General features: G+C 54.3%; 11 protein-coding genes across 11 annotated transcripts; 5 read left to right on the top strand and 6 right to left on the bottom strand.

Annotated features, from left to right (window-relative positions):
* Positions 1-489: 489 nt before the first annotated feature.
* Positions 490-2,618, top strand: ACO1O0_002582 (sodium:neurotransmitter symporter family protein; the record flags this gene model as incomplete). The annotated part of the gene is made up of 4 exons (XM_083192048.1): positions 490-597; positions 653-1,891; positions 1,965-2,123; positions 2,220-2,618. The coding sequence occupies 4 exons, from the start codon at positions 490-492 to the stop codon at positions 2,616-2,618; spliced, it is 1,905 nt and encodes a 634-aa protein (XP_083053262.1).
* Positions 2,619-3,415: 797 nt separating this feature from the next.
* On the bottom strand, positions 3,416-3,894 carry ACO1O0_002581 (uncharacterized protein; the record flags this gene model as incomplete). Its single annotated transcript, XM_083192047.1, has 4 exons — positions 3,416-3,449; positions 3,511-3,668; positions 3,733-3,759; positions 3,826-3,894. 4 exons carry the CDS (start codon positions 3,892-3,894, stop codon positions 3,416-3,418), a joined length of 288 nt encoding a protein of 95 aa, XP_083053261.1.
* A 2,810-nt stretch (positions 3,895-6,704) lies between these two features.
* Positions 6,705-7,331, top strand: ACO1O0_002580 (uncharacterized protein; the record flags this gene model as incomplete). The annotated part of the gene is made up of 1 exon (XM_083192046.1): positions 6,705-7,331. One exon carries the CDS (start codon positions 6,705-6,707, stop codon positions 7,329-7,331), a length of 627 nt encoding a protein of 208 aa, XP_083053260.1.
* Positions 7,332-7,897: 566 nt separating this feature from the next.
* ACO1O0_002579 (protein-L-isoaspartate O-methyltransferase) lies at positions 7,898-8,760 on the bottom strand (the record flags this gene model as incomplete). Its single annotated transcript, XM_083192045.1, has 3 exons — positions 7,898-8,039; positions 8,122-8,594; positions 8,659-8,760. The coding sequence occupies 3 exons, from the start codon at positions 8,758-8,760 to the stop codon at positions 7,898-7,900; spliced, it is 717 nt and encodes a 238-aa protein (XP_083053259.1).
* Positions 8,761-9,507: 747 nt separating this feature from the next.
* Positions 9,508-10,630, bottom strand: ACO1O0_002578 (metal homeostatis BSD2 family protein; the record flags this gene model as incomplete). The annotated part of the gene is made up of 3 exons (XM_083192044.1): positions 9,508-10,080; positions 10,137-10,556; positions 10,610-10,630. The coding sequence occupies 3 exons, from the start codon at positions 10,628-10,630 to the stop codon at positions 9,508-9,510; spliced, it is 1,014 nt and encodes a 337-aa protein (XP_083053258.1).
* A 689-nt stretch (positions 10,631-11,319) lies between these two features.
* On the top strand, positions 11,320-11,782 carry ACO1O0_002577 (ubiquinol-cytochrome c reductase complex assembly factor 2; the record flags this gene model as incomplete). Its single annotated transcript, XM_083192043.1, has 2 exons — positions 11,320-11,589; positions 11,639-11,782. 2 exons carry the CDS (start codon positions 11,320-11,322, stop codon positions 11,780-11,782), a joined length of 414 nt encoding a protein of 137 aa, XP_083053257.1.
* A 214-nt stretch (positions 11,783-11,996) lies between these two features.
* Positions 11,997-13,168, bottom strand: ACO1O0_002576 (mitochondrial carrier domain-containing protein; the record flags this gene model as incomplete). The annotated part of the gene is made up of 4 exons (XM_083192042.1): positions 11,997-12,498; positions 12,567-12,714; positions 12,769-12,900; positions 13,063-13,168. 4 exons carry the CDS (start codon positions 13,166-13,168, stop codon positions 11,997-11,999), a joined length of 888 nt encoding a protein of 295 aa, XP_083053256.1.
* Positions 13,169-14,237: 1,069 nt separating this feature from the next.
* Positions 14,238-15,716, top strand: ACO1O0_002575 (uncharacterized protein; the record flags this gene model as incomplete). The annotated part of the gene is made up of 1 exon (XM_083192041.1): positions 14,238-15,716. One exon carries the CDS (start codon positions 14,238-14,240, stop codon positions 15,714-15,716), a length of 1,479 nt encoding a protein of 492 aa, XP_083053255.1.
* An 812-nt stretch (positions 15,717-16,528) lies between these two features.
* Positions 16,529-17,329, bottom strand: ACO1O0_002574 (uncharacterized protein; the record flags this gene model as incomplete). Its single annotated transcript, XM_083192040.1, has 1 exon — positions 16,529-17,329. One exon carries the CDS (start codon positions 17,327-17,329, stop codon positions 16,529-16,531), a length of 801 nt encoding a protein of 266 aa, XP_083053254.1.
* Positions 17,330-20,664: 3,335 nt separating this feature from the next.
* Positions 20,665-22,944, bottom strand: ACO1O0_002573 (uncharacterized protein; the record flags this gene model as incomplete). The annotated part of the gene is made up of 5 exons (XM_083192039.1): positions 20,665-20,834; positions 20,863-21,558; positions 21,588-21,752; positions 21,776-22,199; positions 22,687-22,944. The coding sequence occupies 5 exons, from the start codon at positions 22,942-22,944 to the stop codon at positions 20,665-20,667; spliced, it is 1,713 nt and encodes a 570-aa protein (XP_083053253.1).
* A 998-nt stretch (positions 22,945-23,942) lies between these two features.
* ACO1O0_002572 (Alpha/Beta hydrolase protein) lies at positions 23,943-25,465 on the top strand (the record flags this gene model as incomplete). The annotated part of the gene is made up of 2 exons (XM_083192038.1): positions 23,943-24,032; positions 24,095-25,465. The coding sequence occupies 2 exons, from the start codon at positions 23,943-23,945 to the stop codon at positions 25,463-25,465; spliced, it is 1,461 nt and encodes a 486-aa protein (XP_083053252.1).
* Between the last annotated feature and the right edge of the window lie 589 nt (positions 25,466-26,054).

Raw genomic sequence — 26,054 nt, 5'->3', positions numbered from 1 at the left:
GCCTCCACGGCCCACCAGCCTCCACAGATCCCCAGCTTCCGGGCCATCGGCGTCAAAATCAATGAGGCAGGAGACTAGCCAGAGGGTGACGAACGAGGGCCCGGGTTCATGAGTCGGCGAACAGGTGATTCTTACCAAGTGCCAAGCACCAAGTACTAACCAAACAAGTTACGTAGCCAACAACCCGCAGCCTCCAGCTTTCGGCCAGGGCGATGGATCCATGACTGGTCCTCGCCCGGCTCATCCCCTGACTGGTTTGACAAGCCCTTGGCTCGCTTGGCCCTGTTGGTCGTACCCTGTACTACATGGCACGTAGCAACCACCATCCTGAAGCTGTTCCCGGTCTATGCAGTTGTCTGTGCGTGCATGTGCCATGTAGTAGGTAGTATATAGATAAGCATTGTATGCAAAGAGTGCTCCGTGGAGACTCCCCCGTGCCCTCTCCACTCTCTCCCCATCCTTCACTCGCATTTCGAAGCCATTTCCACCATGGCCATTGCCCAGAAACTCTTGGGGATCCTCAACCCCGTCGCCGAAAAGGAGGGCGACGGTCGCGATGTGTGGCCGAACCGCCTCGCCTTCATCCTAGCCGCCATTGTAAGCAAGACCATCACTCTTTTGCCATGGTGATGCCCTCAACTAACCTCCCCAGGGCGGCGCGGTCGGCCTCGGAAACGTGCTGCGGTATCCCTCCGTCGTCTTCGCCAACAACGGGCTCCAGTGGTTCATCCCGTACCTCATCGCCCTCTTCTTCCTAGGCATCCCCGTCCTGTGCCTCGAGATCTGCCTGGGCCAGGCCTACCGCGCCGGCGTCGTCACCTCCTTCAACAGCCTCAACAGCCGCCTCAAGGGTGTCGGCCTCGGCGTCGTGCTCACCGGATACATGGTCGTCGCCTACTACGTGCCCATCCTCAGCTGGGTCATGCACTACTTCCGCTGCTCCTTCCAGAGCCCCCTCCCTTGGGGCGGCCGCGGCGACGAGTTCTACATGCAGGATGTCATTGCCAACCAGGACCCCATCCCTGGCATTGTTGATGGAGGACGCGTTGTCCAGTATACCCAGTACCCGGGCACGGGCCTGATCGGCGAGACCGCCGGCTGGGCCGCCTTCATCTGGTTCTGCGTCTGGCTGTGCATGTTCAAGGGCATCGCCCTGACGGGCCGCGCCATCTACTTCACCATGGGCCTGCCCATCGTCATGCTCATCGTGCTCCTGGGTCGCTCCGTGTCGCTTGACAACGCCGCCCGCGGTGTGCGATACTACTTTGCTGAGTGGCACGGCGAGAAGCTCGCGTCCGGCGCCATCTGGCAGGCGGCCTGCGGCCAGATCTTCTTCTCCATCGGTGTCGGCTTCGGCTACTTCACCACGTACGCGTCGTACAACCCCAAGTTTGCCAACTCGGTCCAGGATACCCTCATCATCGCCTTCAGCAACTCGCTCTTCGAGATTGTCGCGGGCTTCGTCGTCTTCAGCATCATTGGCTTCCTGGGCATGACCCCCGAGAAGGACGGCCAGGGCCTGAGCACCTTCACCGTCGGATTCCTGACGTACCCGCTGGCCCTGAGCGAGATGCCCGGCGCCAACTTCTTCTCTGTCGTCTGGTTCCTGACCATTGCCCTGCTGGGTCTGAGCTCGTCCGTGGCCCTGGTCGAGTCCCTCATTACTATTCTTCACGAGAGTGTCCCCGCGCAGCGCATCCCCCGCTGGGTCACGGCCACTGTTGTCGTCATCTGCTCGTTCCTCCTTTCCCTCATGTACTGCACCGAGTTTGGATACTACCTGCTCGACTGCGTCGACACGTGGGTCAACAACATCACCCTGCTCCTCGTCGTCTGGTGCGAGATCGTCTCCGTCTCCACCTTTTACCGCTACAAGGACGTCGTCTCGCAGGTGGGATTTGCCTCCTACGTCTGCTACTGCCTGACGTACGTCCTCCATGTTCTTCGGCGTCCTCGTCGGGCAGCTCGAGGGCCCCGAGGCTGGGGCAGGGATGGGCTTTGGTCTGTTCGTCGTCGGCAACATCGTATCTATCTTCATCGCCAAGGAGCCAGATTCTCAGCCCCCGAGGTTCTGGGGACGGAACAAGTTCCTGTCCAAGTTTTGGTGGCTTACATTCTACTCTGTAAGTCCATGTCCTCATCATGCCCCCCGCCCCCCTTCCTCCCACCGCCCCTTGTTTTATACCCCTGAGAGCATCGACTGACTTGTCTCAATACAGATGAACCAGCTGCGCCGCGACTTGAACGTCATCGTGGCCCAGGGGAAAAACTGGAGCATCCCCGTCATCTGGGGCCCCGTCCTCCGCTACATCTCGGCGCCCATCCTGGCCATCATCGCCTCCTTCTCGTACCCGGACTTCTACGCCAAGGGCCGCATGGACCCCCTGCACATCTGCGGCTTCGCTTTTGCCCACGTCTCCTTCTTCATCGTCGTCATGGGCCTGGTGCTCCCGCGCTCGCTCGACGTCTTTGTCAAGCACGAGAGGCGCGACGATGCCAAGATCTCGTGCGCGCCCCAGGAGCTCATGCCGCTCTTCGTGGCCCGCATCCAGGGCTCAGGTGGTGGCGACGAGGAGGAGGTGATGCCGCAGAGCGGGGGGGAGGAGGACAAGAAATAATGCTGGTGGGTAGGATGGTCTCTTGTCACTGGTAGGATGCTGTCATACGTAAGCAGTCGGTTAATACATTTGCCCTCCATCTCGGTACAGGACTTTGTCGCCTTTGCGTACTGCCAAGCGGTCAGCAAAAGCTCGAGACCATATCATAATAATACATAGATCGCACTTATTTATGATATAAATATCTATCTATATTTCTATGCGTGTCCGTATTTATTAATTAGTGATTACTTAGGTATTGTATTATGTTTAGATTCTAGTTACTCCGCATATACACGTAGGTATTATACTGCATGTATACGAGCATTGATTGCTATCTAGTCATTTCTTTTTTTTTTTCATACAAACCACGTAGCAGTGTATCACTTTTTGCCCTCTTAACATCTATAGGTTAAGGAATTGAGACGGGAGACTCATGAGGCCACCAACTATTACAGGGCTGTTGGGTGGCCGCAACGGACCAAGGGTGCCCCCACTACCCCTGGCTTCAAGGTGCCCTTGCGCAGGGAAGGACTGCATGGAAGTACTATCAAACGAGGCTGACCTGACAGGTCAGAAAGACGGGAAATTGATTCAATTGACCCTATCGCCCGCGGTGATGATGACCATGACTGCGCTAGCTACGAGGGTATATGTTGAACCCCTAGCCACGTGAGCACCCTCGTGGTCGATGGCTCATCTTCTCTCTTGGCCCCATCTTCCCCTTGACAACATAACTCATGGGATCGAGCAACATGTGAGCAATCCTAACATGCCGATACCAACAGTTATATCAAAGGCGTATACCTATTCTCTGCCTAGCATCCGCAGTTCGCGGCACAGTAGACCCAGCTACACCATGAGCTATTAGCCACAGAACTAGTATCCGGCGATAGTGCGTAAGGAAACATACCAGGTGGCACATGGGCCGGGACCGTCTGCTCCACCGCCATTGCAAATAATGCATCCGCCCCAGCCACCGAGGCAGCCATCGCAGTCACCGTAGTCGCAGCCACGCTTGTCGAGCGCATCGAGCGCATCGAGGTCTAGGTTGAGGACGTCATCGGAAACCTATGTACACGGCTAGTTTCTTGATATATTTCTTCGTGGTACGAGTAGGGAAATAGTTGCTCACCCTCGCCTTCAGCGACTGAACTGCATCCTGTTTTGTGTTGTTAGTCTTTGTACTCTTTCACAACCCGAGTAAACTCATTATTGTGTGGCCTACCTTCTCAGTAGGGCTTCCTGCTACGAGGAGAGCCTGAATGGCAACAAGAGTCAGAACAAAAGCCTTCATGTTCGCGGTGGGTGGCAGGAGTCCTGTCTGTGAAATTTAATGTCTGAATGCTTGTGGAGGTGCTGTAAAGAATGAGAAGGCCCCAGTGCTCCCTGGGAGCTGGCTGCCTCTTTATACCATACGAATAGTAGCTACGTTTGACCATGCCAAGTCCTTGCTGGATCGTAGTCCCAATCTATCCTGGCCCGGTTAGGATGAGCCCCACGAGAAGATAGAAACCGAAAGCCCTGTCGTCCCTGTGACCTATTGCATTTGATGTAGTAGCCCCTGCCTTATCAGGGGATTGACCTATTCAAGCTATACCCACAACGCCAAAGATATAATAGGTAAGGATATACTATAGTGGTAGGGGTGCCTATGCTGTATTCGTGCGGAGAAGACATCACATAGCACAGGGATAGTAACCCCCATTGCATTGGATCATGGCCAAACATTCGGACAAGAGGTTCCTAGGATAGGTACGTAATAGTCCTTTTGTATTGCATCCTTCGAACATTTGGGACTAGCTAATTCCGTTTCAGCCCTATTATGGGTTGGCAGTAGGAGACCTCCTAGCCCTTGGGTACTATTACGTTACAGTGTATCCGAGCAGGAAATTATTACTCATTATGTGACGAAGCAAGGACTGTGCTCAGGAAACCGGACATGGGTGCCAGAGACCTGGTTATACTAGCCATCACATGGCGCCCTACATTGCATTAGAAGCACAGCACAACAGACTACAGGGACATGGTTATTAGAAAGGGGAATTTGAGGCGATTTGAATGCCCTACGTAAATAGTACTTGGGGGCGGGATTTAATTTACCTCAGCGTCGGTTACCATGTCCGTACTGCGTATAGCCTAGTAGGGAGGATCTAAATGTCCCTCTTGGCGTGAGGAGGGAGGAGGAGATTAGTATCAGGAAACGTTCATCGGACCATATCTAACCTTGACGCGCCGTATACCACCTTATCGATCATTCGTTCAAGTCACTCATTCTTGGTCTTTGATTACCTTATTCCTGGTTCGTATCTGAACGTTCGGAGTGCTAGCACGAGGGTAATATAATATTATCCTAAATGATGTGCTACACGCATGCATCAGAGCAGAACAGGAGGACTGTACTCCATATCCGGAGTAGCCCAGTGGAAGATCTCCAATCGTGGCGCTGTAAAGTCGTCTCCACAAGGCCACAAGACGCCCGCTTCCCGCGCATCCCAAGCCGTATCCCCGCTAAAATACAGGGGAGGGGCCCCGTGAACAGACGGCTGACAGCGACTCGACCACACACAATCATGTTCTCTCATAGTACACAGAGTAGAGGCCGTAGGCCTCCGGACTGCATCCCCTTGAATCATTTATGCAATGATACATTTTCGATCTTGTCGGAAATAGTGGCGTCTGGCGGTGCCGATGCCGTACAACAAGAATTGGCGCGTTCGGTATCCATAAAGGTGCCTAGAAAAGCCTCCAGTGCTATTATATAAGTACTATCTCAGGCCGTCGGCAACCTCTGAAAATTCAAGCATGCATGCTGTATTTACTGGGGCACAAACGCATTAGGGACCCTGGATGTACGCTAGCCATTTCTTCTTCTTGGAAACCCTCTCGTAGTAGCAGAGATCTGCACTAAACCCCACACGCCTAGATGCCGAGTTCAAGGTCCGTTTGCGCCGTTCTAGAGGCCCCGCGCCGTCGCATCGCGAACATACATACAGGTATCCGTACGGAGGGACCTCAGGAGGATTAATCACCCCACAAGCCAACCCCAGTAGGACTAATTAGTATGCTGATGCAGGCCGTCTGGTGGCCGGATGACTTCCGCGCAAGATCCAGTGTACGAGGGTCCTCTTGCTCGTATTCGATGACGTATAGTACACCACCATGTGTCGTGTCTGATATCTCCCGTACCGACCAGCCGTGTCGAATTGCTCAAATTCCCCCTTGCTTTCTGGAGCCAGAAGCGGTGTCACAACCTCCTGCTTAATTCGGCGGCCTAGCATCGCTTCCTATCATGACCCAAGTAAGCACCTACCTAACCTGTAAGTTGATTCTGATACACAACCGAGTCACCAGGACCCTTCGCGCAGGCATCTCGGTGCTGATTCATACCGACGAGGCCGATTGATGTCCGAGCTGATGGAGCAGACATTTCCAAGTGAAGTTGCTAGATCCTCGAACGGCCCGGGCAAAGTAACCATCAACACAGAACAGACCATGGATACCATCCCCTACCTCCAGGGGCTATTCCAAGCTCAAGAATCACGGGGTTTCGACTTTAAGTGTTTTTCCCCTCATTCCGCCTTTGCAGGACAATCCGCGCTCAGGAATGTTGCCCACGCGTCACGTCGCCCAACGCCAGCCCCCTTCTCTCCCTTGGCCCATTCCAGTCTCCCTACCAGCCTCACCCACTCCCTCCTCTCACAATCATGTCTTGCCCTCCCCAGCATATCCTTACCCCTTGAAACTTTGAATCCCCTTAGAGTAGACGTCAGCCCCCATTAAACGACTACCATTCAGCCTCAGCCACTACGGCTCGGGGATTCCTCACCATGGCCCGACTCTGATACACCCCCTGAACACAGGATCAATATATTTCACGCCGTGGCTAGACATGTTGAATCCTACAATGCCGACTGAGTGGAAGGGGCCTAGATCTTTCTATTTAATCCAACAAGTGTTCTCATGTTCTCGTTAATTCTCTCCATCACAATACCAACCAACATCTAGGCGCTCCCAAGTCCAGTCCTTCTCCGCCACTCTTCATCATCCAGACGACTCCAGACAAACAGCATAGACTTCCCAGCCATTCTAAAGGCAAAGACCACAATGTCTCTCTCCATCTTCCTCAACCTTCTCTTGGCCACTGCGGTCACCGCCCGCCTACCTATGGGCGCCTCGCCCGATCACATCGCCCCCGTCTCCGGTGTCATCAACTGCCCTCCAGGCGCCCTCTGTAACCTCCCCCACAACCAGAAGCGCGCCATCACAAAGACCGTCACCGTCATCGATGAGGACTGCGCCGAGAAGCACACCCCCACCCCCCTCGCCATCGTCACCGACACCATCTGCCCCAGCGAGGGCTGCCACAACACCATCACCACCACCCCCTCGACCCCCGGCCCCGTCGCCACTCTACTCACTAGCAACCCACCGGAGGACCACATGCCTCCCCCCGTAGAGTTCGCCGTCTCGGAAAAGCCCGTCGTCACGCCCGTGCCGACTCCTACCGCTGCTGCCCCCATGCCGCTGGGCACGGCTCCCACCAGCCACGGTAGCATCATCGTCACCCGTCCTCGCCCTGCTCCCGAGTCGATCGAGACTACACGCCCTCTAGCCCCGACGACTAGCCCGCTCCCTCCGCCCGTTGCTGGTGCGGAGCGTGGGAGGAGCCGCCCCGCGCCGGGTGTCTACCTCGGTATGGCGGGCATCTTTGTTGCGGTCAACTGGTTCTAGAGCTTTCAAGTTGTGTCGATGGGGGCAAGAGGGGAGTAACGAGTAACACGTTCGGCTAAGAGAATTACGAGGAGTTGGGGCGCTTGGGGTGCTGGTTCTGCACTTTGTGTGAATTGTCATGGAATTACGGGCTGTTTTATCTTTATCTTTTCGTCGGTCTGGACCGGCTGCTTTAGTAAAGATCATTATGACTGGGGCATGATTCTGCAACTGCTTCTCGGCTTCATCTTTGTGATGCTCCTTGTAGTTCCCTAGGCGACAAGTCTCCCAGCAAAGCGTTGCAAGAAACCACGTTCGTCCGTTGATGATTCGACAGTCGACCTTAGTATTGGCAATAGAAACATGAGCCAAGCAAGTCCTTGGATGAAGAGTAAAAAATCAAGATTTTGCCACAGTTACAACTTGTATGGCGGCGATCCGGAGATGCTATAGAAAGAGAAGTCGCAGCTAGGACGTGCCATTATGAACGCGAAACCCTGAAATGATAAATCCCTTGCATGAAACTGGAAAGTAGGTAACAGCAGAACAACCCCAACGCAAACGCCTATCCCATTCCTTTTTATCCATTACTTGTCTGGCGGATCCGTCAGAGCCACATATCGCACACCGAACAGTCTCTTCCTATGAATCTTGCCCGCCTCGTCCTTTTCGATCCTCCAAACAGACTGGTCGATGCCCAGTCTATCATCATCCACGGGGATGAACATACTACCTAATGTCAGCAACCAATTTCCGTTTAACCCCTCATCAAAACATGAGAGGGAGAGAGAGAGAGAGAGAGAGAACTCACCATCCCGGCGCCTTCAACTGCTCTAGCATCTCCTCATGCACCGTCTTAGCCGCCGCGCCCACGTGGATCACATCCCACTCGCCCTTCCCGTCCTCCAGCCACCCCTTCCGCCCATCCCCCACACGGAACCTCATCCTCCCGCTGTCCACCATGCCTCTCCCCGCCTCGCTCTTGCGTGCGTTGCGCTCGCCCAGGTCCCGCAGCTCGGCGATGTGCTCCAGCCCGACCACGGTGGCGCCCTCGCCCGCCAGCTCGGCCAGCACATGGGTGAGGTAGCCGGACCCGGAGCCCACGTCGAGGACGCGGCGGGGGGGCACGTCGCCCGCCTCGGGTGTCTCCTTGCGGGTCAGGTAGGGCAGGACGTGCTCGATGGCGGCGGCATGCATGTGCGGGGCCGAGATGGTGGCTCCGTGGCCGATGGGCTGCGGGGAGTCCTCGTAGGCCATGGAAGGGGCGTAGCACGCGCGGTCGACCTGGGGATGGTCAGTTAACTGCTGAAACATGCTGTGCTGATTCGTTCTGGAGGTGGGAGACTACCTTGAGAAAGGCGTCCTTCACTGTCGGGTCCTTGATGAGCCCCCCGCGGAACAGGTTCTCGATGAGCTCCGTGTTGGTGGAGCCGGAGCAGCGCCACGCCATGTCGGTGGTGAAGGGGATGGAAAATACGTTACGGACGGGTGCGAAGGGCGCGGAGAGGCAGCGGGTTAATCGTGATGTGGACGCCAGAGAAAGAGGAGGCATCCAAGGCTGAGAGGCCACTGGATCGATCAAGACAGCTCTGAGCTTTCAGTGAAAACCAGTTCGTCAGGGTGAGATTTAGTAGTTGATAGTTACAGAGTGGTATTGATCATCAAAAGGTATAAGATGGCGTAGACAGGGTCACAGTGTGGCTCCAATGTGAAGAAAGTTAAGAGGTGCATCAGTTATTGCATGAAACATGTTTCTTCTAGGTTGCAGGCCCGACGTGGTAGCTGACTTTATGTTGGCGTAGAGGTGATGTCGGATGACGCTCGCCACCAAACTATATGCGGGGCGCCGGTCAACACATACTGCTTCGTACCAACAGACCGATTTACGAATACCCTAGATCGTTCCACAAGAGTTCATGTATGGTCAGGATTACGTAGTGAGGTCCTAAAAGAGCTAAGATACGACGCTAATGCGCCAAACGCTGTTGAGACAAATATATGGAAGAGCATCCTAGCTCGTGTGTGTAGTGTAGTCTTGAAATCCAGATAGTAGTGCCTTGGTCGCTCCATTTCAAACCCATTATAGCCGTAAAACGCCGGAACCCTTAGTTGCTAGTCAAAAGACGATCTTTATAGAGGTACGCAATGTAGTGTCGAACCATGTTCGCCAAAACACCCTCGCTCATTCTAATCATCATCATACGACTCTCTCAGTCGTCTCTCCTTGTGCGATCACAGGAACACCAAGACCCCGATCTGGGCTCTGCAGAACGAGCTGTTCATGTCGTCTCGCCCTCAAAAACTCGACCGTACTCTTGATGAGAATGAACCACCCGACAACCATCAAGACATATGCCAGCCACTCGCCGCTAGTGATGTCGCCAATAGCACCCCCGCCCTCGGTGACGTCGGTCTCCTTAAAGTCGTGCGAGTTCGGGTCTGGGGGTGCCGCATAGCCGTCGGGGCCGCCCATGTTGGACGGCGCGTCGCTGGCGGGGGACGACTTCATGTAGAAGCCGTACTGGATGAGAGTGATGCCGAGGCCTGCGCGGGAGCCGTTCTTGGCAGCGTGCGTCGAGTGGAGGAGGTAGGTGAGGAGGAAGCCAACGAGCTGGAACGACGTGGAGATCATGCCGTTCCAGATAAAGGAGAAGACGGAGCCGACAGGGAGGCCGTCCACGTAGACCTCATCGGGACCGCCCAGACCGGGTGCGAGGATCGTCGTCTCCCAGTACGGGGGAACAGCATCGGCGGCGGCTTGCTCATATGTCTGCGATCAGGTTAGAATAAATGGTAGACGATTCTCATGGGCAATTCAACACATACTGGTGGCTGCTCGTCCTTCTCGGTTGGTGCTTGGCGCTCGGGTCGGGCAGACATGTTGGCAAAGACACCGTCCGACGCTACCCCGCCGCCCATGACCCTGCCAGACCTGACCGGCGCATTCGCGCTTGGTGGCGTGTACGAAGAGTTCTGAGCTGGGGGGGATTGCGACGAACTACTGTCATTCATGCCGCTGCTTGGCGTCGAGTTCTGGCGAACCAGGCGCTGCCTATCATCGGCCTCATCATCGCTGTCATCGTCGTCATCGTCGAAAGCGTCGGCAAGCGTCTGGTTAACGTTCTCGCGGCGCCGTGGCGAGGACGCGCGGGAGTGGAAGGACGGTGGAGGAGAGCTGGGAATGGGCTGCGGGCCAAGCTGATTGATGGGGGTGTCGACATCGTCGTCTTGATCGTGAGCGTTTACCTAGATATTCTGTCAGTATTTCGCAATTAATTCAACTACTTGGGCCGTCATACACGCTCATAACCCCCGGCCATGATGACGGTGATGGATGTCGTGTCGATCTGGCGGTGCCGGGATTCAATGTTGGGGGGGGGAGGGGGACAGTTGTTGGCTGCCTCCCTAGTGGCCGCCGAGTCGTCAGTCGACGGCGTCTATATGAAGACGCTTAAACTGGGGAAGAGATGTGAGGAGAGTCCAAGGAACGGAGACAGCAGCAGAGGTACGGATAAAGGGGAAGGAGAAGATGAGAGGAGGAGGGCGAGATAACGACAGTGTGAGGCTTGGTAGGAAGGTGGAGGACGGGTTACAGCATATCAGGCGGGATGGTTTAGTCACAGGGCGGCGCTGAAATGAGGTGGCCACAGGCCTTCCAGCACAGAGGGTGGCGCGGCGCCGAAGGCCCTGGAACAGCGGCAGAACGCCAAGTTCCCTATTTATGCATGCCTGAGGCATCAACATATCCCTGCATCAGGCACCAGTAAAGGGTAAAACCGGCTGTCCCGCTGCCAAGGCTTGCCCCCCGGAGTCGGTTGCTCCGGCCGCCGAGAGTCGATGAAAGTTTCCTGAACGCGGCGCGACGCTGGATTAGTGACTGGTTGCGATTGAAGCGAATAATCATTGACGTCGTCAACTTGGACTCTCGAGTCCAGCGTCATGGGTTTCGTCGCAAAGACGATTCTCTCCCAGCATATCTCTCTGGAACTCCATTGATCGTCCGCCCACCATGTCGCGCCCTCTATCTGTGAGCACGACATCCCACATGTACTACATCTCGGATATCCAAGCTAACGTAGGAGAACCCCAGTACCGCATCTACAGCGAGGTCCTAGCAAAATGGCCGAAGCAGGAACTGCGCCCCGACTACCAGCTTCAAGATGTTCTCCGCAAGACGATTGACGAGCGATACAAGAAGTACAAACCCTCCATGGAGGCCGAGGAGCTGTTCAAGGCACGGGCGCTGCAGGTTCTCCAGCAGAATCGATTCATGGAGAGGGTATGTCTCTCGAACTGAAAGAACTCTGTGACGAGCTGACCATGGCTAGTACAAACTGAACGGACCCATGCTGGAGCCCACCAGCCAGCCGACATATTTTACCGACCTTGTTCGAGAGATCGAGGAGGCGCCGAAGCGCACATGGCTGGAGCGACTAGGCAAAAGGCTGTCGGGCATGATCAGGCTACAATAGTCGATGCTACAGAAACTGATATTGCGGGAAAATGAGAAGAGAAGGCCAGGATGGCCGGTTCATAGTCCACGATACCCTTGTCGATGGTGCCATGACGGCGACGGACTGTATATCAAGTGTACAATAGCTGCTGTACAAGATCAAGAGCATACACATAAGTTGCTCCATCTATGTTTTTTTCCGACCCAACGCCTGCTTTCACACAAACTCGGTTCTAAATGTACTTCATCTCCGGGTCGAACTTGTTGAACAGCTCCATGCTCTTCTCGTACATGGTGAAGACAATGCCGCCGCTCAGGACCAACCTGGCCAGGCGGGGCAGCGCCCCACTCCAGAAGGTTGCGACACCCTCGTTCTTGAAGATTGTAGTGGCGCACCGCAGCGTGTTGCCGTAGACCTGCCGGGCCTCGATGCTCTGCATGCGCGTCTTGACAGTGTCGAGGGGCTGGGTGACGGCCACGGTGACGAGGCCGGCAAGGCCGCCGATAGTGAAGGTGGCCACGGTGCCCAGCTTCTCGCCGGGTGCTGTCCACGACTCGGCGAGCTGACGCAGGAACGTGTACGAGCCGAAGCGCACCGCGCTGTTGGCCGACTGCCGCAGCGTCGTGGGCACGAAGCCCTGGAAGAAGCCGGCGACGCCACGCTCGCGGGCGATGATGGGCACGGCGTGGAGGAAGCCGCGCAACCGCGGCTTGCCAGACTTTCTGTCGTCGATCCTGGGAGGGTAGTTGTTAGCATTTCCTAGGTCCGAATAGTGCTCATTGGGGTGTTCCTGGGATCATACAGCGTCGTCTTGATGCTCTCGGTAGGCGTAACAGCCAGCAACGACTCGGTCACACCAGCGCCGAAGCCGGCCAAGACCGTCCGCGGGCCGGTGAGCTTGCCATCGGCATCGGCGAGCATGCGCTTGTACTGGTCGAAGGCGACGAAACCTGCGTCGGTCAATTCGCTTCAATATGCTCCGTAGAGATCTGCTTATCACATACGGATGCCTGCCTTGGCCGAGTTTCCAATAATGAGAGTCGTGCAGCCGGCGTACCACTGTTTACCGAACGGCGGCCATGGCAGCTTCTGACCCTCGGCTAAGCGCCTGTTGAGCTGCGAGCGGGTCTTTGCGACTGGAAGGGTTCGGTCAGTTGTTGGTTCTGGGGCGGCGCTGGTCGACCGGGATTTGAGTGCACCGGAGACGTACATTCGGCGGGATAGGTGATGGCTGCAAAGGTCTCGTGGTTAGCAAGGTGTGTCCGACTGTCGGTGCTGGAGGCCGGTAGCTGTCTCACCAATCTCAATTGCGCCGGCCGTGGACCCGGCGATAATGGAGCGCAGGGGGCTCGGCGCCTTCTTCTTGGAGGGATCGGCCGGATCCTGTGGCAGCGTGGGCGCCATGGTCGATGTCTGGCGTCCGCGTTGCTGGTGGACGGGTTGTACGAGTAGGGTGCTGGAAATTTCCTGGCGCGGCTGCGATGATGTGCTTCTGCCCGTGATGGGTGTTTGAGGCCGGGCCCGGAATTACGTCGCCGATCTCGCCCCCCGTACCACAATAGGCGAGGAAGTAGTCTCGTATAAGTAGACCAACATACGATAAACGGGTATATTAACAGTACGTTTTGGATAAACTAATGCCATTAATGGAGCATTTAGCATTGGGTGATCATGTGTGGTCTTTTATCAACTCCTTTCTTACTAGTAGGTAGCAGGTTACGGTCTATCAATGCATGTAAGTGACTACCGAGGTTGGGTAAGTCACTCACAACTTAAGCTTTTGGCATTGCTACAGAGAGAAGCAGTGATATAAGGTAAGGTAGGATTATTATAGCAATCTTTGCACCTGAATCTAATGCTGGGATGATACTTGGTGCTTCACATGAATATACACCTCGCTCTAGGGTAAGGTACTTTAGCAGGTTTAATCAGAACAGCCACTGGTTGCAAAGCCACCAATGTCGTCAGGGCAAACCTGTAACTGACAAAAGAAAACATAGCATTGATGATGTTACTGAGATAACAGGATAGGACCCGTATACGTACTCGTACCCTACATAGGGAAAAAGCCCAAAGTAAGAGGACAACAAGGCGAATACCGCAGTGACACCATCGGCGGAACTTCCTACCTATCCATTCGGTATTAGTGCCTATTACCTACTATCTGCATTAGCAGTATTAATTAGATGTTTGTTCAGCCCTGGAATAAACCAGTACGATGTACAAAGGGTTTTAGGAGTGACAACGACTTGAGAAGGTTGTGAATTTCAGCTGCTCCCCCAACAAATTTGCTTCCAGACCCTCCAACTGAGCACTTTGTTTGCTCGCCCGCACCATACCTTCATGTTCATACGTGGCACTTGAAATATCTGCTACTGGAAGACTGCAAAGCACATCTAACGACCCTGGTTGCGGGCTTTTTCACTCTAGACTCGAGTCATCGCCGCGGTTGCAAGGGACACTTTGCTCAAACATGCCCCGGCAGTCTGGCACAACGCCCACCACGCCGTTGGGCATCACTCCACCAGCATCTGAGAACGGCTTCGCCTTCGCCAACGGCGAGTTCTTTGCTGAGGTTTCAGGTCACCATCTGCATCGCCGTGCAAATCTTGCTGAGTTGAAGGAGCACTTTGCCTCGGGCTCTGATAAGGACCATCCCGCCCACTGGTTCGAGGCTCAGCTCATCCACCATGGTCTTCCGCCATCCAAGACCAAGGCGGTTGCCCGCATGCGCCTGTTTGACGCTGTCAATGCTGGAAAATTGAAGGTCCCCGCTGATGTTTTTAAGCTGGAGGGAAAGCTGAAGAAGGAATGGACCAAGAACGACAGAGATGCTAAGAAGACTCGTAAGGGCGGAGGCGAAGTCAAGAACAAGACCGTGACGACGCCCAAGACGACGACCAAGACGACCAAGACGACTAAGATAACAAAAAAAACAACAACGATGACGACGACGACGCTAAAGGCCACAGGGACTAAGAGGAAGGCGAGCGATAATGCCAGTGCGACCACCACGAGCACTCCTTTAGGTCGGCCTGCCACTAAGAAGACAAAAACGACTCTATCTAAAGACTCACGGGCCCCGACATCCTCCAGCACCCAAGAGACACCCGCGCCGCGTACGAAGCAGACCGCCCGCTGTTCACGGGGCAACCGTTCCCAAGGCCAAGGTCTGGGGCGCGGCGCATCCACGGCGCTCCCACCTCCAGCTCCGAGCTCTCGTCCACGCCAGACTGCGCGCCGCAGTGGTTCCTTCGCGGCTCGAGGCCGTATCACAGCGCCTCCAGCACCACCTCGCGTGGAGGGTGGGTATAGCTCTTATAGTAATAATAGCTACTATGACGACGAAAATGACGAGCCTCCTCCTCCTTACTCCGAGTTTGACCATGGGAGCGACTCCCACAGCCACGAAGATGACTCCCACGTCTATGACAGCGATCCCTACGGCGAAGTAGGCGATCCACATGGCGAGGACAGCGATTCCTACGGAGAGGAAGGCGAACTCCGCCCTCTCGGCCTCCTGAATGGTCGATACGACTTGACCAGCTCTGAGGTGTCCAGCCAGTGGCCCAGCTGCGGATCAGAATTCGACCTTGTCTTCACAATCTCCGAATCTAGCATGTGGGCTAGCTTCGACCTGGGAATCGTCGAAGGGGTCATGTACTTTGCCCAACGCCCGATGAAGTCCTCGCACGACCGCGTGCCATTCACCTGGCGCGGCGAGGAACGAGAGGGACCCATCGTGTACGGCGACGAGAACGAAGGCTGGATCAAGTTCCTCGGTGACGGCCGAATCGAAGGGCAGCTTGAGTGGATGGGTCTGGATTTCCGGGGCCGGCGGCTTCCAGGGCAGGGTACGAGGAGCGAGATTGAGGCATATACCCTTAGAAGTCGGTGGGAAGGATATTCGGAGGAAGAGTATGATCGGCTGAGCCGGGCTCGTTGGCACTGATGCATGAGTGAGCTTTTGCATGCATTTGTTTCTCGTCGATATCAGCAAAGTTCCTGGCAAGGGGGCGGAACGCGTAATTCTTTCACAGCATCGCGGATGTTTCCTTCTTCTGGTCCTTCACGTAAACTATGCATGGCCTATGGAATAGAATGCTCTGCCGATCCTTGTATAATAGAGAAGCGCTCTTTTACCGTGTTCTCTGAATTTTTCCTCTCTCGCAGATGTGATACGATGACTGCAAGTGGCCTAAGTCATACATGTTATTATTGCTATGTTCTTTGTGTCTCTTTTCCACTGAAGTAGGCAGTCTGTTGTCAATATCGCCGCTCGTAACTGAAGAGTTGTAACATATTGAGGATCTATAATTGCTAGAAGGATCACAGCCGGCGGTCCCTTAACTTTCCAGACCCTTCCCCCCGTTAAAACCCAAGTTGCGATGCCGATTCCTGGCATATATAGACACGAAAACTCCATTTATGTAACTTCGCTACTTAACTTTCTCATCACCACTATGGAAAAACGAAACTTCTAATAGTATTAAGATTGCATCTCTAGTATATAAATACCCTAATGTCTATGGTATTAGTATATAAAAATATAGGAGTTAAATGAAATAAAGATATCTAAGATTAGTAGTAGATCAAAAGATAGCTCCTTTTTCCCCATCATCAACAGTTATGTGGATCAACTACATTCGCTTGTAACAAATTCCTTTCACGAAGCGGATTGCCCAACTTGACCCCACGTATGCAGACGATGATGCCCATGGCGAGCATCGAGAATTTAGTGAGTAGATATTGCGTTCAGCGTTCCTAATCGTCAAATATCGGTGCGTCTAACCACATGCGAATCTTCTCTAGAGCGAAAAAATCATGGCGCTTGTCTGACGTATGATAATCCTTCATCTCTCCGTCGATCCATCCCTTCGTACCCCGGCTAGTCCCGAGTTTAGCACCTATCTCGCGGGCGGACCCGAAGTCAATCAGTATCGGCATGCCGTCCTCGTCGACCAGGATGTTGCTTGGATTGAGGTCGTTGTGGGCCCACCCGAGAGAGTGTAGGTGGCAGATAGCTGACTTAACGGCTTGTATGAAGGGCACCCCATCTACAGACCCAACCTTATTCTTCAGATAGTCGCTCAGCGTGTGGGGATGGCGGTCGAGGACGAGACCAGTGATACGGCCACGACGAACTCGGCAGCCATGGTAACATATAATGTTAGGGTGTGGGTGTTTGGAGATCATCTCCATGGCTTTGGCTTCCTCAAGTAGCCCTTTAGGGATATTGTTGAGGGCGTTATGTTCCTGGAAGATGTCGTATAGAGACAGGTTTGGGCGTTTGATGTAGGTGATGGGTGGGAATGTGTCCGGGGCCTCGGTGAGTTCCGCACTATAAGGCACCCATTCTGGAAAAATATCATTGTCGGGGATGGGAGTGAGAGCAGATGCAATTTGTTGAAAGGTGAGGTTGCGTTTGGGATGATTCGACTTGCCGAAGTAGGCGGTGTCATCTTCGTCGACCACTGCAAAAGTTGTGTGCTGGAATTCGCCGGTTTGGTCAACCTCCTCATGAAAGAATGTTAGGTCTTCCCATGCTGCGATTTGGGGACCCATGACAATAGGAAATCTCTCTTGAGAGAAGAGGATTAGGGGCAGAGCGAAGCTATCCAGAGTGTTTGTACGGCGGCGATCCCAAACTGTAGTTCGAAAGGCGGGAGATATCTGATATTGGAGGCTCTCATGAAAGGAAGGAGGACGGGGAAGACCCCACCTCAGCTTTTAGTACTTCTGTCATATGTGGTGGAATAAGGTGACCCTTGTTACCCGACCAGTGTCTACCCCTTCACAAGTACATAGTATATTAGATGAGGTATTGTTACGGACCAACAACACTTGGCCTCGTCGGACGGTCGCACGTCACGAGACCAAGGACCGGAAAGGAAGGATTATCCGACCCGAGTTGGATTGGATCACGGATCACCGCTCACGGGGAGCCGTAAGGCCACATAGTAAGGATCACCAGGGAGAGTGATCCAGGAACAAGCAAGCAAACAGTCATTACTATATAGGACCCCCCAATTCTCCCTTGACTAGATACCTTTCTTTTACTCCTTAGCTATCAATACTATTCAGTAGTGCCTACTACAGCTTTACTATACAACTCTTGTCTATCACTGCACCAATTCCCCTGATACGGCCACCGTTGTCAAAGCTTAGGTGACAACCCCAACGCTCAGTCGGACACCCTATTTCACTTTGTCGAACATCAAACGACAGAATCGACCCGTCTACCCTGTAGCCGGATCACCAAACGTCACAGGTATCATATATACGACCGGCACTAGACGATAAGAGATAAGATAGCTTACACCTCAACTTCGGTCGCATTAAGCAAGTTGTAGTCACATGATCCCTGACACGATTCTTGACTCCACTATTCATCTGCCAACCCCCCATTTTGTCCCCGCTTTCCGACGAACTTGTGGGTATCTACTCCATACTTCACGCAGTCGTCAGCCTCTAGCCTAAAGCGTCCCTAGACCCACGACATTCCAATATGAATGACTGCCCACTTTGCGACCGAGGCCTCGGGAGTTTCAGAGCGTTACAGCAACACTTTCAGAGCAAGCACCCTGGATCCTACTGTGCACGATGCCAGCGACCCTTCTCATCCAAGTCCGCCAAGCAGCAGCACATCCGTAACTCTACGGCGCACTTCGTCTGCAGAATATGCTCTCACAAGCCTGACTTCCTTTCTGAGGAAGAATTGGACGAGCATGCTGAGGCGAAGCATACCTATTGCACCTCTTGCGAACGTCCGTTCGACACCCCTAATCAGCTCGTCCAGCACAAAGTGAGAGAGCACAATCTGTGTGAGACTTGCCAGAGATGCTTCAATTCTGCTTCAAACCTAGTAAATGTAAAGCCTATCCAAACCTACCCCTTGAATGGCCTGCTAACATCACTGTAGCACCTGAAGACACACGCGGAAAGGGATGTAGAGTGCCCGGGATGCACTCTAATGTTCGTCTCCCAGTCAGCAATGGTGTTGCATCTCGAAGCCGGCTCCTGCGAATCGGGCGTGAATTGCGAGTGGATTGCCGAGGTAGCATTTGAATGCTACCAGTCTAAATGGTATACTTGTGAACATAATCCCGACTTCGATTTCGAATGTCCCACCTGCGACACTCCTTTCCGATATATGAGCGCCCTTCTTCAGCATGCCGAGAGCGGGGCTTGCGGCGAGAATTCAGCAAGACATACACCGTTAGGGAAGTTCTTACATTATCTACGGGTACGGCTGGAATAGGACAGACAGCGAATGTGGCGGATTGGACCCATCGAACGTGGTCCTCAGTGGAGCCATTACCAGTATGACATGAACTTTCAATGGCGAGGACATTATGTGGATCATTCATAGTCATAATATTGCTATTTTCTTCATTTTCGCAGGCCGTATGACAATCAAAACCCTCTAATGAGCTTTGGAACCGCTCGGCACGGCCCGTTGTCTTCACGTATACCTAGGGCTTGCTCTTGGTTATTTCGTGTTCTTTCAAGAATGGCTTGATGCCACAAACGTAATGCCATGCTGCGCCATCTGGTATCCTATGCTGGGTGTAGAACCGGCACATCGTCTCTCGGTTAACAGCAAGGACGTTTAGATCGTAGCAGTATACCAAAGTCAACTCCTCTGCCATGTCATAATATTGTTTCTGCTCCTCGGTCCTCACTTGAGACCGCTGCCATTGGTTGTATGCTCTGACCGCATCATCTCTCGGGATACTTAACTCCACGACAGGAGACGTGGGAAAAACCATCCTTGGCGTCGAAGGAGTGAGTGTTTGTGGCGGCAGCAGCTACCGGTGCGCAAGAGTGGTAATAGATCGTCCTTATATCATGTGACGAACTATCTGAGTCCCGTCGCTTCCGTTTACGGGGTTTTATCTTGTTCCGCTCCTTCTGTTCCCTATCTTCCCGCTGACGTTCGTCGTCTAGAACGAGTTGACGAATGTTATCTGGGACATCATCGTGTCCGTTCAAGGTCTTTCCTGCCTGGAGCCTGGAGATGTTCCGCGAATCATCCTAACATGATGTGGGCGAAGAGGTTAGTGTTCCCCTCATGCTGCAAACAGTGGTCGGACTCTTTTGTACACGGCGGACCATGGCAACGCATGAGAGCATACAAGAGTTTCGAGTTGAAGCGTGCTTGAGTGCCTCACCAATAACAATGTAATTCTTAATAAGGCAAGATATAATATATAATGTCAAAAGGTTACGCGCACCAGGAAATGTGACTTCTATCAACGAGTCACTGAGATTTATGAAAATAGCAACGACGACCCGTGTCGATGCCCGAGATACATGTCCAAGAGCCCTGTAACTCCCCATAATCCGAATCTCCTCTCACAGTAGACCTACCGGCACCACACCCCTTTTAACATCGCAGTCTGTGTATGCCTCCCCACCCTAATTCGAGCTGACCTCCTGGGCTCCGGGGTGGCTGTTGGCTTGAAGGCGCTGACCGGTACTCGACCTGCGCTGCCTCCTTGCACAGGTCCTCGGCCCCGCCTTCTCTCTGTAGTGTCGGCCGGGGTCGCCGGGTTCCCAAGGATGCCACCAGCTTGGGTTCCCGACGTCGCCAAACTTCATGAGCTCGAAGGGGTCCTCCCAGTTTGGGTCTGCACGATTGAGTGCGTCTCGCCACCAGGCTGGCTCAGCAAAGTCGATCTCGGCTGCTGTGCTGCCCTCTGAGTGCAGTACGACCAGAGCTTGGCGGTGTCGTGCTAGACGTGGTTGCCATGGTCGATTCGGTGTGGTTTGGGAGAAGAGTGGGAGAAGAGAAAGAGGAGCGGTCGATAGGGGAAGTAGGGGCGAACACCCTATTTATAGACCTCACACCATAGTAGGACCAACACGGCCGCGGCGGCGGCATGACGCCAGCCGACTCAGTCCCGTCGCCCTGTTCCGGGAATGAAGACGTAACGACGATCCTTGTTCCCGGCAGTCAGGTGTGAACTCTGCTGACGATAATAATCCTTGGCTTTGAAGAAGGATCGTACGTGCTCCGCCTTCTTCCGGAGCGGTTCGTGTCTGCCGACTTTGAGCGGATGATGATCTTGGGTCGCTTTTCAATCTCTGCTGACGGTGCCTGCACTCCTGTCTGATGCTGCGAACTAACTCTTCCTCCCTCGGCTCGATCTTCCAGGCGTAACTGACCAAGGCATTAGTCGCATCGACCTTCCTACGAACGATCTCGTCTTCTGGAAGGTCTTCGTCCGAGTCGCTGAGGATGTCGGCGATGAGCCTCTGCTCCGACAAGCGAAATACAATCTTCCGTAGTGGCTGCTGCGGCTCGTGAATGCCACACAGCTGCCTGTCGAGCTCTTCGTCGTTCTTCTCCTTGAAGTATTTCCGGCCAAGTATCGCTGCGACCTTTCGGCGTTGGGTCTGTCTCGCGACCCTTAGTTCGTTCTGCTTCTGGTCCCGTCTCTTCTTGTCGCTACTGGTAGCCTTCATGGACTTCCCATACTTGGTCTGCAGCTCGGCTTCAAGTGCCGCCCAATCTTCCATTAGCTTGCGGACTCTTGCATCCGTTCCGATCGCACGCATCATGTCGTCAGAAACCCCTGATGGGGCGTTCTCGTCGTATTGGGTACCCATATAATTGAGAATATCGAGGTAAGAGGACTCAGTGCTGCGACCTAGGCTTGCGTCCTGGACTAGGGAATTCCTTTCGGCGTTGGCGTAGTGTCTCTGGTACATGGTGCTGTTGGGCTGGTGCCGCACTCCTTGATCCCGGATGGCTTGGGTGTAGTGCTCTTCTTCCGCGTTACCAGCCGCTGGGCACGACAGTAGGGGGTGAACTTACTATCGAGAATGTTCAGGTTCCCTCGGCGGTAACAATACGACTGGAATCTGCCGGGTAGCCCCGCGCTGGTGCCGAGCTTGTTCGAGTTGCTGTCGAACATACCCGCCGTCACCGGTTCGTCCGACTTCACGGGACCCTCGACAGACTCGACGGTCTGCCGGAACACTTTCAAGTTATATGCACGGCACGGATGCCCAATTTGGTGCTGAAGAAGGGCTCTGCTCGGGTACCATAACCGGACTTGTCGATAACACCCTCCGCCGGGGCTTTGGCGAGGATGTGAGTGATAGGGCAGAGAACAGGGAGCTTCTCTTCAACGAAGGGATACCAGGTGAGCGCCATCTCATTGTTGTGGTTCTTGTGGAAGCGCAGGAGGGCCTGCATGGCGAGACAATCTCGGCTACTGTCGCCCAAGGGGTCGCGCAGGATCCAGAGATCTATATCTTCCCAGCAGAGGACCTTGTACACCGCCTCTCTCCTCTCGTCCAGTCGGCCACAGACCCAGCAATCCTTCAGCCGAGGCTCGGCGTACTCGCCCGAATCGTTGTCGACATCGGTATAGGCATCAGATTCCCCATGGAATCCCTCAATCTTCTTCTTCACGTTCTTGGGCTGGGTGTACACCAGCTCGTGTTACACCCTGTCCACATAAGGAAGATGCGGGCGAGTGCATCGTCGATCCGGTCGAGTCCGATCTTGAACCTCGTCCTGTCTCGGACCCAACGGAAGTATGGGAGGTACGTGAACCCTGCCGGTTTGAGGACCTTCTTGTGATTCGGTTCGACCCGCAGTCGGAGCTGGAAACGAAGAGGGGGACGGCACGTGGTTTTCCCGTCGAGTTCGCACTGTCTGAGCCGATGATGGGTTCCAACACAGTTTGAGCACCGACTGTTGCAAGCGGCCGAATGACTCTTGATCGCGTCTCGAGACTGTAGCGGCTTCGTCTGACAACGCAAAGAAACACATTTCTGGCTCTCCATATCTATTTATCAATTCCCCATTCCCCTATCTCCTTGCCTTTGACCCCCCGACGCCCTGGTTTCCCGGCTCCATTTGACTGGGCTTCAACCGTATGCTATGGTGGGGGCGGTGGACGTACTGTACTTGTGCAGTGAACCTCGACAAGTACATGGGCCGCGCTGGAAATGTACTTGTCGAGGGTGCCCCGGGCTTCCAAAAATGGCGGGTCCAACTCTTCCAAAATTGGAACCCCAAACGGCGACACATGGACTTTTTGTGAAATTTTCTGACTGGGCTTTAGGCTGCCGGGCACGAGAATACGCTGTCGTGGTGTGTACGAGTATTGGTGCGAGTGGGTTTGTGCTGGGCCATTGGTGAGACCTGCATATCCGTACATGTCTGATGGTCTGGGATGACGCAGGACAGAGGGCTGGATCGGCCTTTCGCGTTTACGAGTATTAATGCGGAGAACTTCGTACTCATAGTTCCGTCAACAGAGAAACAGAAGTTCTTGTACAGCCGAGTAAGGGCCGGGAATGGACAATGGACTAAACTATTAATATCTGGTTGATCCGTACTCTGGAGGCCAGCGATCTGGGGTCGAACGAGACGAACCGGTTAATAGGAGAAATAGGATTGTGGGAATGGCTTTGAGTTACCTATCCACCAACTCACTAACCCAAGTTCTCAATTCTACCCCCACATGCGGTCCCCTTTGCGGAGAAACGCTTTCTATTCGGAGTATTGCGGTTACTCCGTATTAACCCCGGAGTCATTGGGGCCTCGCTCGCTCGAGCACATCCAAACTTTCTGGGCCTCTACCAAAATTCGGCATGGCATCGGCGTCCCTGATTATGTTTTCTACTTGTGGCTCCCTGGACTTCCCCATTTCCAGTTGAACGTCCGCCATTCGGAGATGTGGGCGAGTGGCAGACTCTCACTTAGTCGCTACCCCTCCCATCGTTGGTGATCGACAAGATAGACTGCCCTGCGACGCATTCGCTTACAAATTTTACCCAGGGTAAGCCCGACAGATTAGAAGGCGGGGATATCAATGATTGGAGAGAGGAGCGATATCATCCATGCTCTATGGATGAGTGTTGCGGAGAAGAATTGGGGGGGGGGGGTTGTTAGCACCGTGCTTTGTTCTTCTCCTATAAGAAGCCGAGGGCGCATCCAGATGATGTTACCCTCTAGAATATTTCTAGCCTTGAGCAGGAAAAGAACTTTCCCAGGAGTAACAGGGCTCTCCCATCCATAATGACTCGGCTACAACACTTGTTCCATGGCGCCCTACTTGCGTCTACGGCGATAGCAGTGACCCCAAAGGTCGACCTTGGTTGCACTTCGTACGTAGGCACTGCTCTGTCCAACGGGCTGACACAATGGCTGGGGATGCGATACGCGGCCGCTCCCCTGGGGGATCTGCGCTTCATGCCTCCGCAAGATCCGCCGTGCCATCATGAGCCTCAGCCTGCAGATGCGGTATGTTGGCGTTCCTACAATATCCTGGGGCAGACCAGCCAGTTGCTGATACCACTTGATAGCCGCCACTAGCCTGTCTGGCTACCAAGAAGCGTGCCGGGGACAACGAGACCTCGGAGGACTGCCTGTTTCTCAATGTCATGGCCCCTAGCAATGCCACGCGCGAGTCGAAACTCCCCGTCTACTTTTACATCCAGGGCGGCGGCTTCAACAAGCTCTCAGATCCCTCCATTAATGCTACTGGCATCATTGACGTCGCTGACCGCGACCTCGTCGTCGTCAACCTCAACTACCGTGTTGGGCCCTACGGCTTCCTGACCAACGGCGATCAGATCACGCCCAACAACGGCCTCCGCGACCAGCGCAAGGCGCTCGAGTGGGTTCAGGAGCATATATCCAAGTTTGGGGGTGATCCAGACCATGTGGTCATTGGCGGCACCAGCGCTGGAGGAGCCAGTGTCATCTTCCACATGACATCCGAGAATGGGACAGACAGAGGCCTGTTCCACGGCGCCATGGCCCAGTCGGCCTCTTTCGCGGCGACTCTCACTGTCGAGGAGTCGCAATACCAGTTCAACCAGTTTGCTATCCGCCTGGGGTGCACCACAGATACCATGAGATGCCTGCGCAGGAAGACGGCCGACCAGATCCAGGAGGTCAACATCAACATCCCACTCCCAGGGGGTGCAAGCCCGCCACTGTACCAGTGGCTGCCCGTCCTCGACTACGACTTCATCACCGACTACACGTACCGTGCCCTGGCCCAGGGCAAATTCATCAAAGTGCCCACCGTTTTCGGCGACGACCGCAACGGCGGCACCTCCTTTGCACCCAAGGACGCGTCCAGCCTCATCGACAGCAACCAGTTCATGATCGACCAGTACCCGACCCTGACGCCCTCGCGGCTCGGCGAGATCAACGACATGTACCCCAACCCCCACGAGGACGACTGCCCCGCGCCGGGGTGCTACTGGCGGCAGGCCAGCAACACGTACCAGGAGGTGCGGTACATGTGCCCGGCGCTGTTCGCCAACTCCGTCTCGGCGGCGCGCTCCGCCAGGTCGTGGGCCTACATGTGGAGCGTCGAGGACCCGGCGCAGATGGAGGAGGGCCTGGGTGTGCCGCACACGTCGGAGCTGCAGGCGCTCATCGGCCCCGCGTACACGGACGACGAGCCGGAGAGCTACAAGCCGGGGGGCATCAACGAGCGGGCATCGCCGGTGCTGCAGGGGTACTGGACGAGTTTCATGCGGACGCTGGATCCGAATACGCACCGTGAGGGGGGAACGGCCGAGTGGGAGGACTGGGGGGCGCGGGGGCATGCGAGAATGGTGATTGGGACGGGGGGAAGTACGGAGATGGTGGATGTTGAGGATGGATTGAAGACGCGGTGTGAGTGGTGGGTAAGCCATGGCGTGGATATGGGGCTGTAAGTACCTAGATGGTAATTCGTTGTTGGCTTCTATAGTAAGCGACTGATGGCACGGAGTACCTTTTTCTGATTCAACGTATAAATTAAATTCATACTGTAATTGTGGAAGGGTCTGCTGTGGACGCCTCAAGGAGTTCCTCTACGCGGATGCAAGCCACGAAGGAGCCCTTTCATGCAGGAGAGGAACGATAATACTAATTCAAACATGGTGATATTAGTCTTAACATTATTAGAGACACCCTGAAATGGGATCCTATCTGTATTTGCGGCCACGGCTGTTGATCATCTGAGGAAGTAGCTGTTAGAGAGGTACATAGGAGGAGCAACACGCTGCCCAAGGCTCCCGCAGAAGGCCTTTTCAAAGGTGAATCAGTCTTCGTGTTTCATAAAGCCTTTTACATAAACTCTTTGCTAGGTTGTACCTGGTGACCAAGGAAGAAATACTGTGCGAGGCCTCAACAAACAGGCTGGGTTCCTTGGGGATTTCCTTTATGGCTTGCGCCACGGTACACAGGAAGAGCCAGAGTTGGCATGGCAATGACATTGGTGACAAAGACAGACAACTTGGCTTTCCACCAAATAGCAAACAA

This window comes from Amphichorda felina, assembly GCF_050947745.1.
Source record: "Amphichorda felina strain 45539 chromosome Unknown scaffold_2, whole genome shotgun sequence".
Taxonomy (NCBI): domain Eukaryota; kingdom Fungi; phylum Ascomycota; class Sordariomycetes; order Hypocreales; family Bionectriaceae; genus Amphichorda; species Amphichorda felina.
This window is presented reverse-complemented; position numbering and strand designations above follow the sequence as displayed.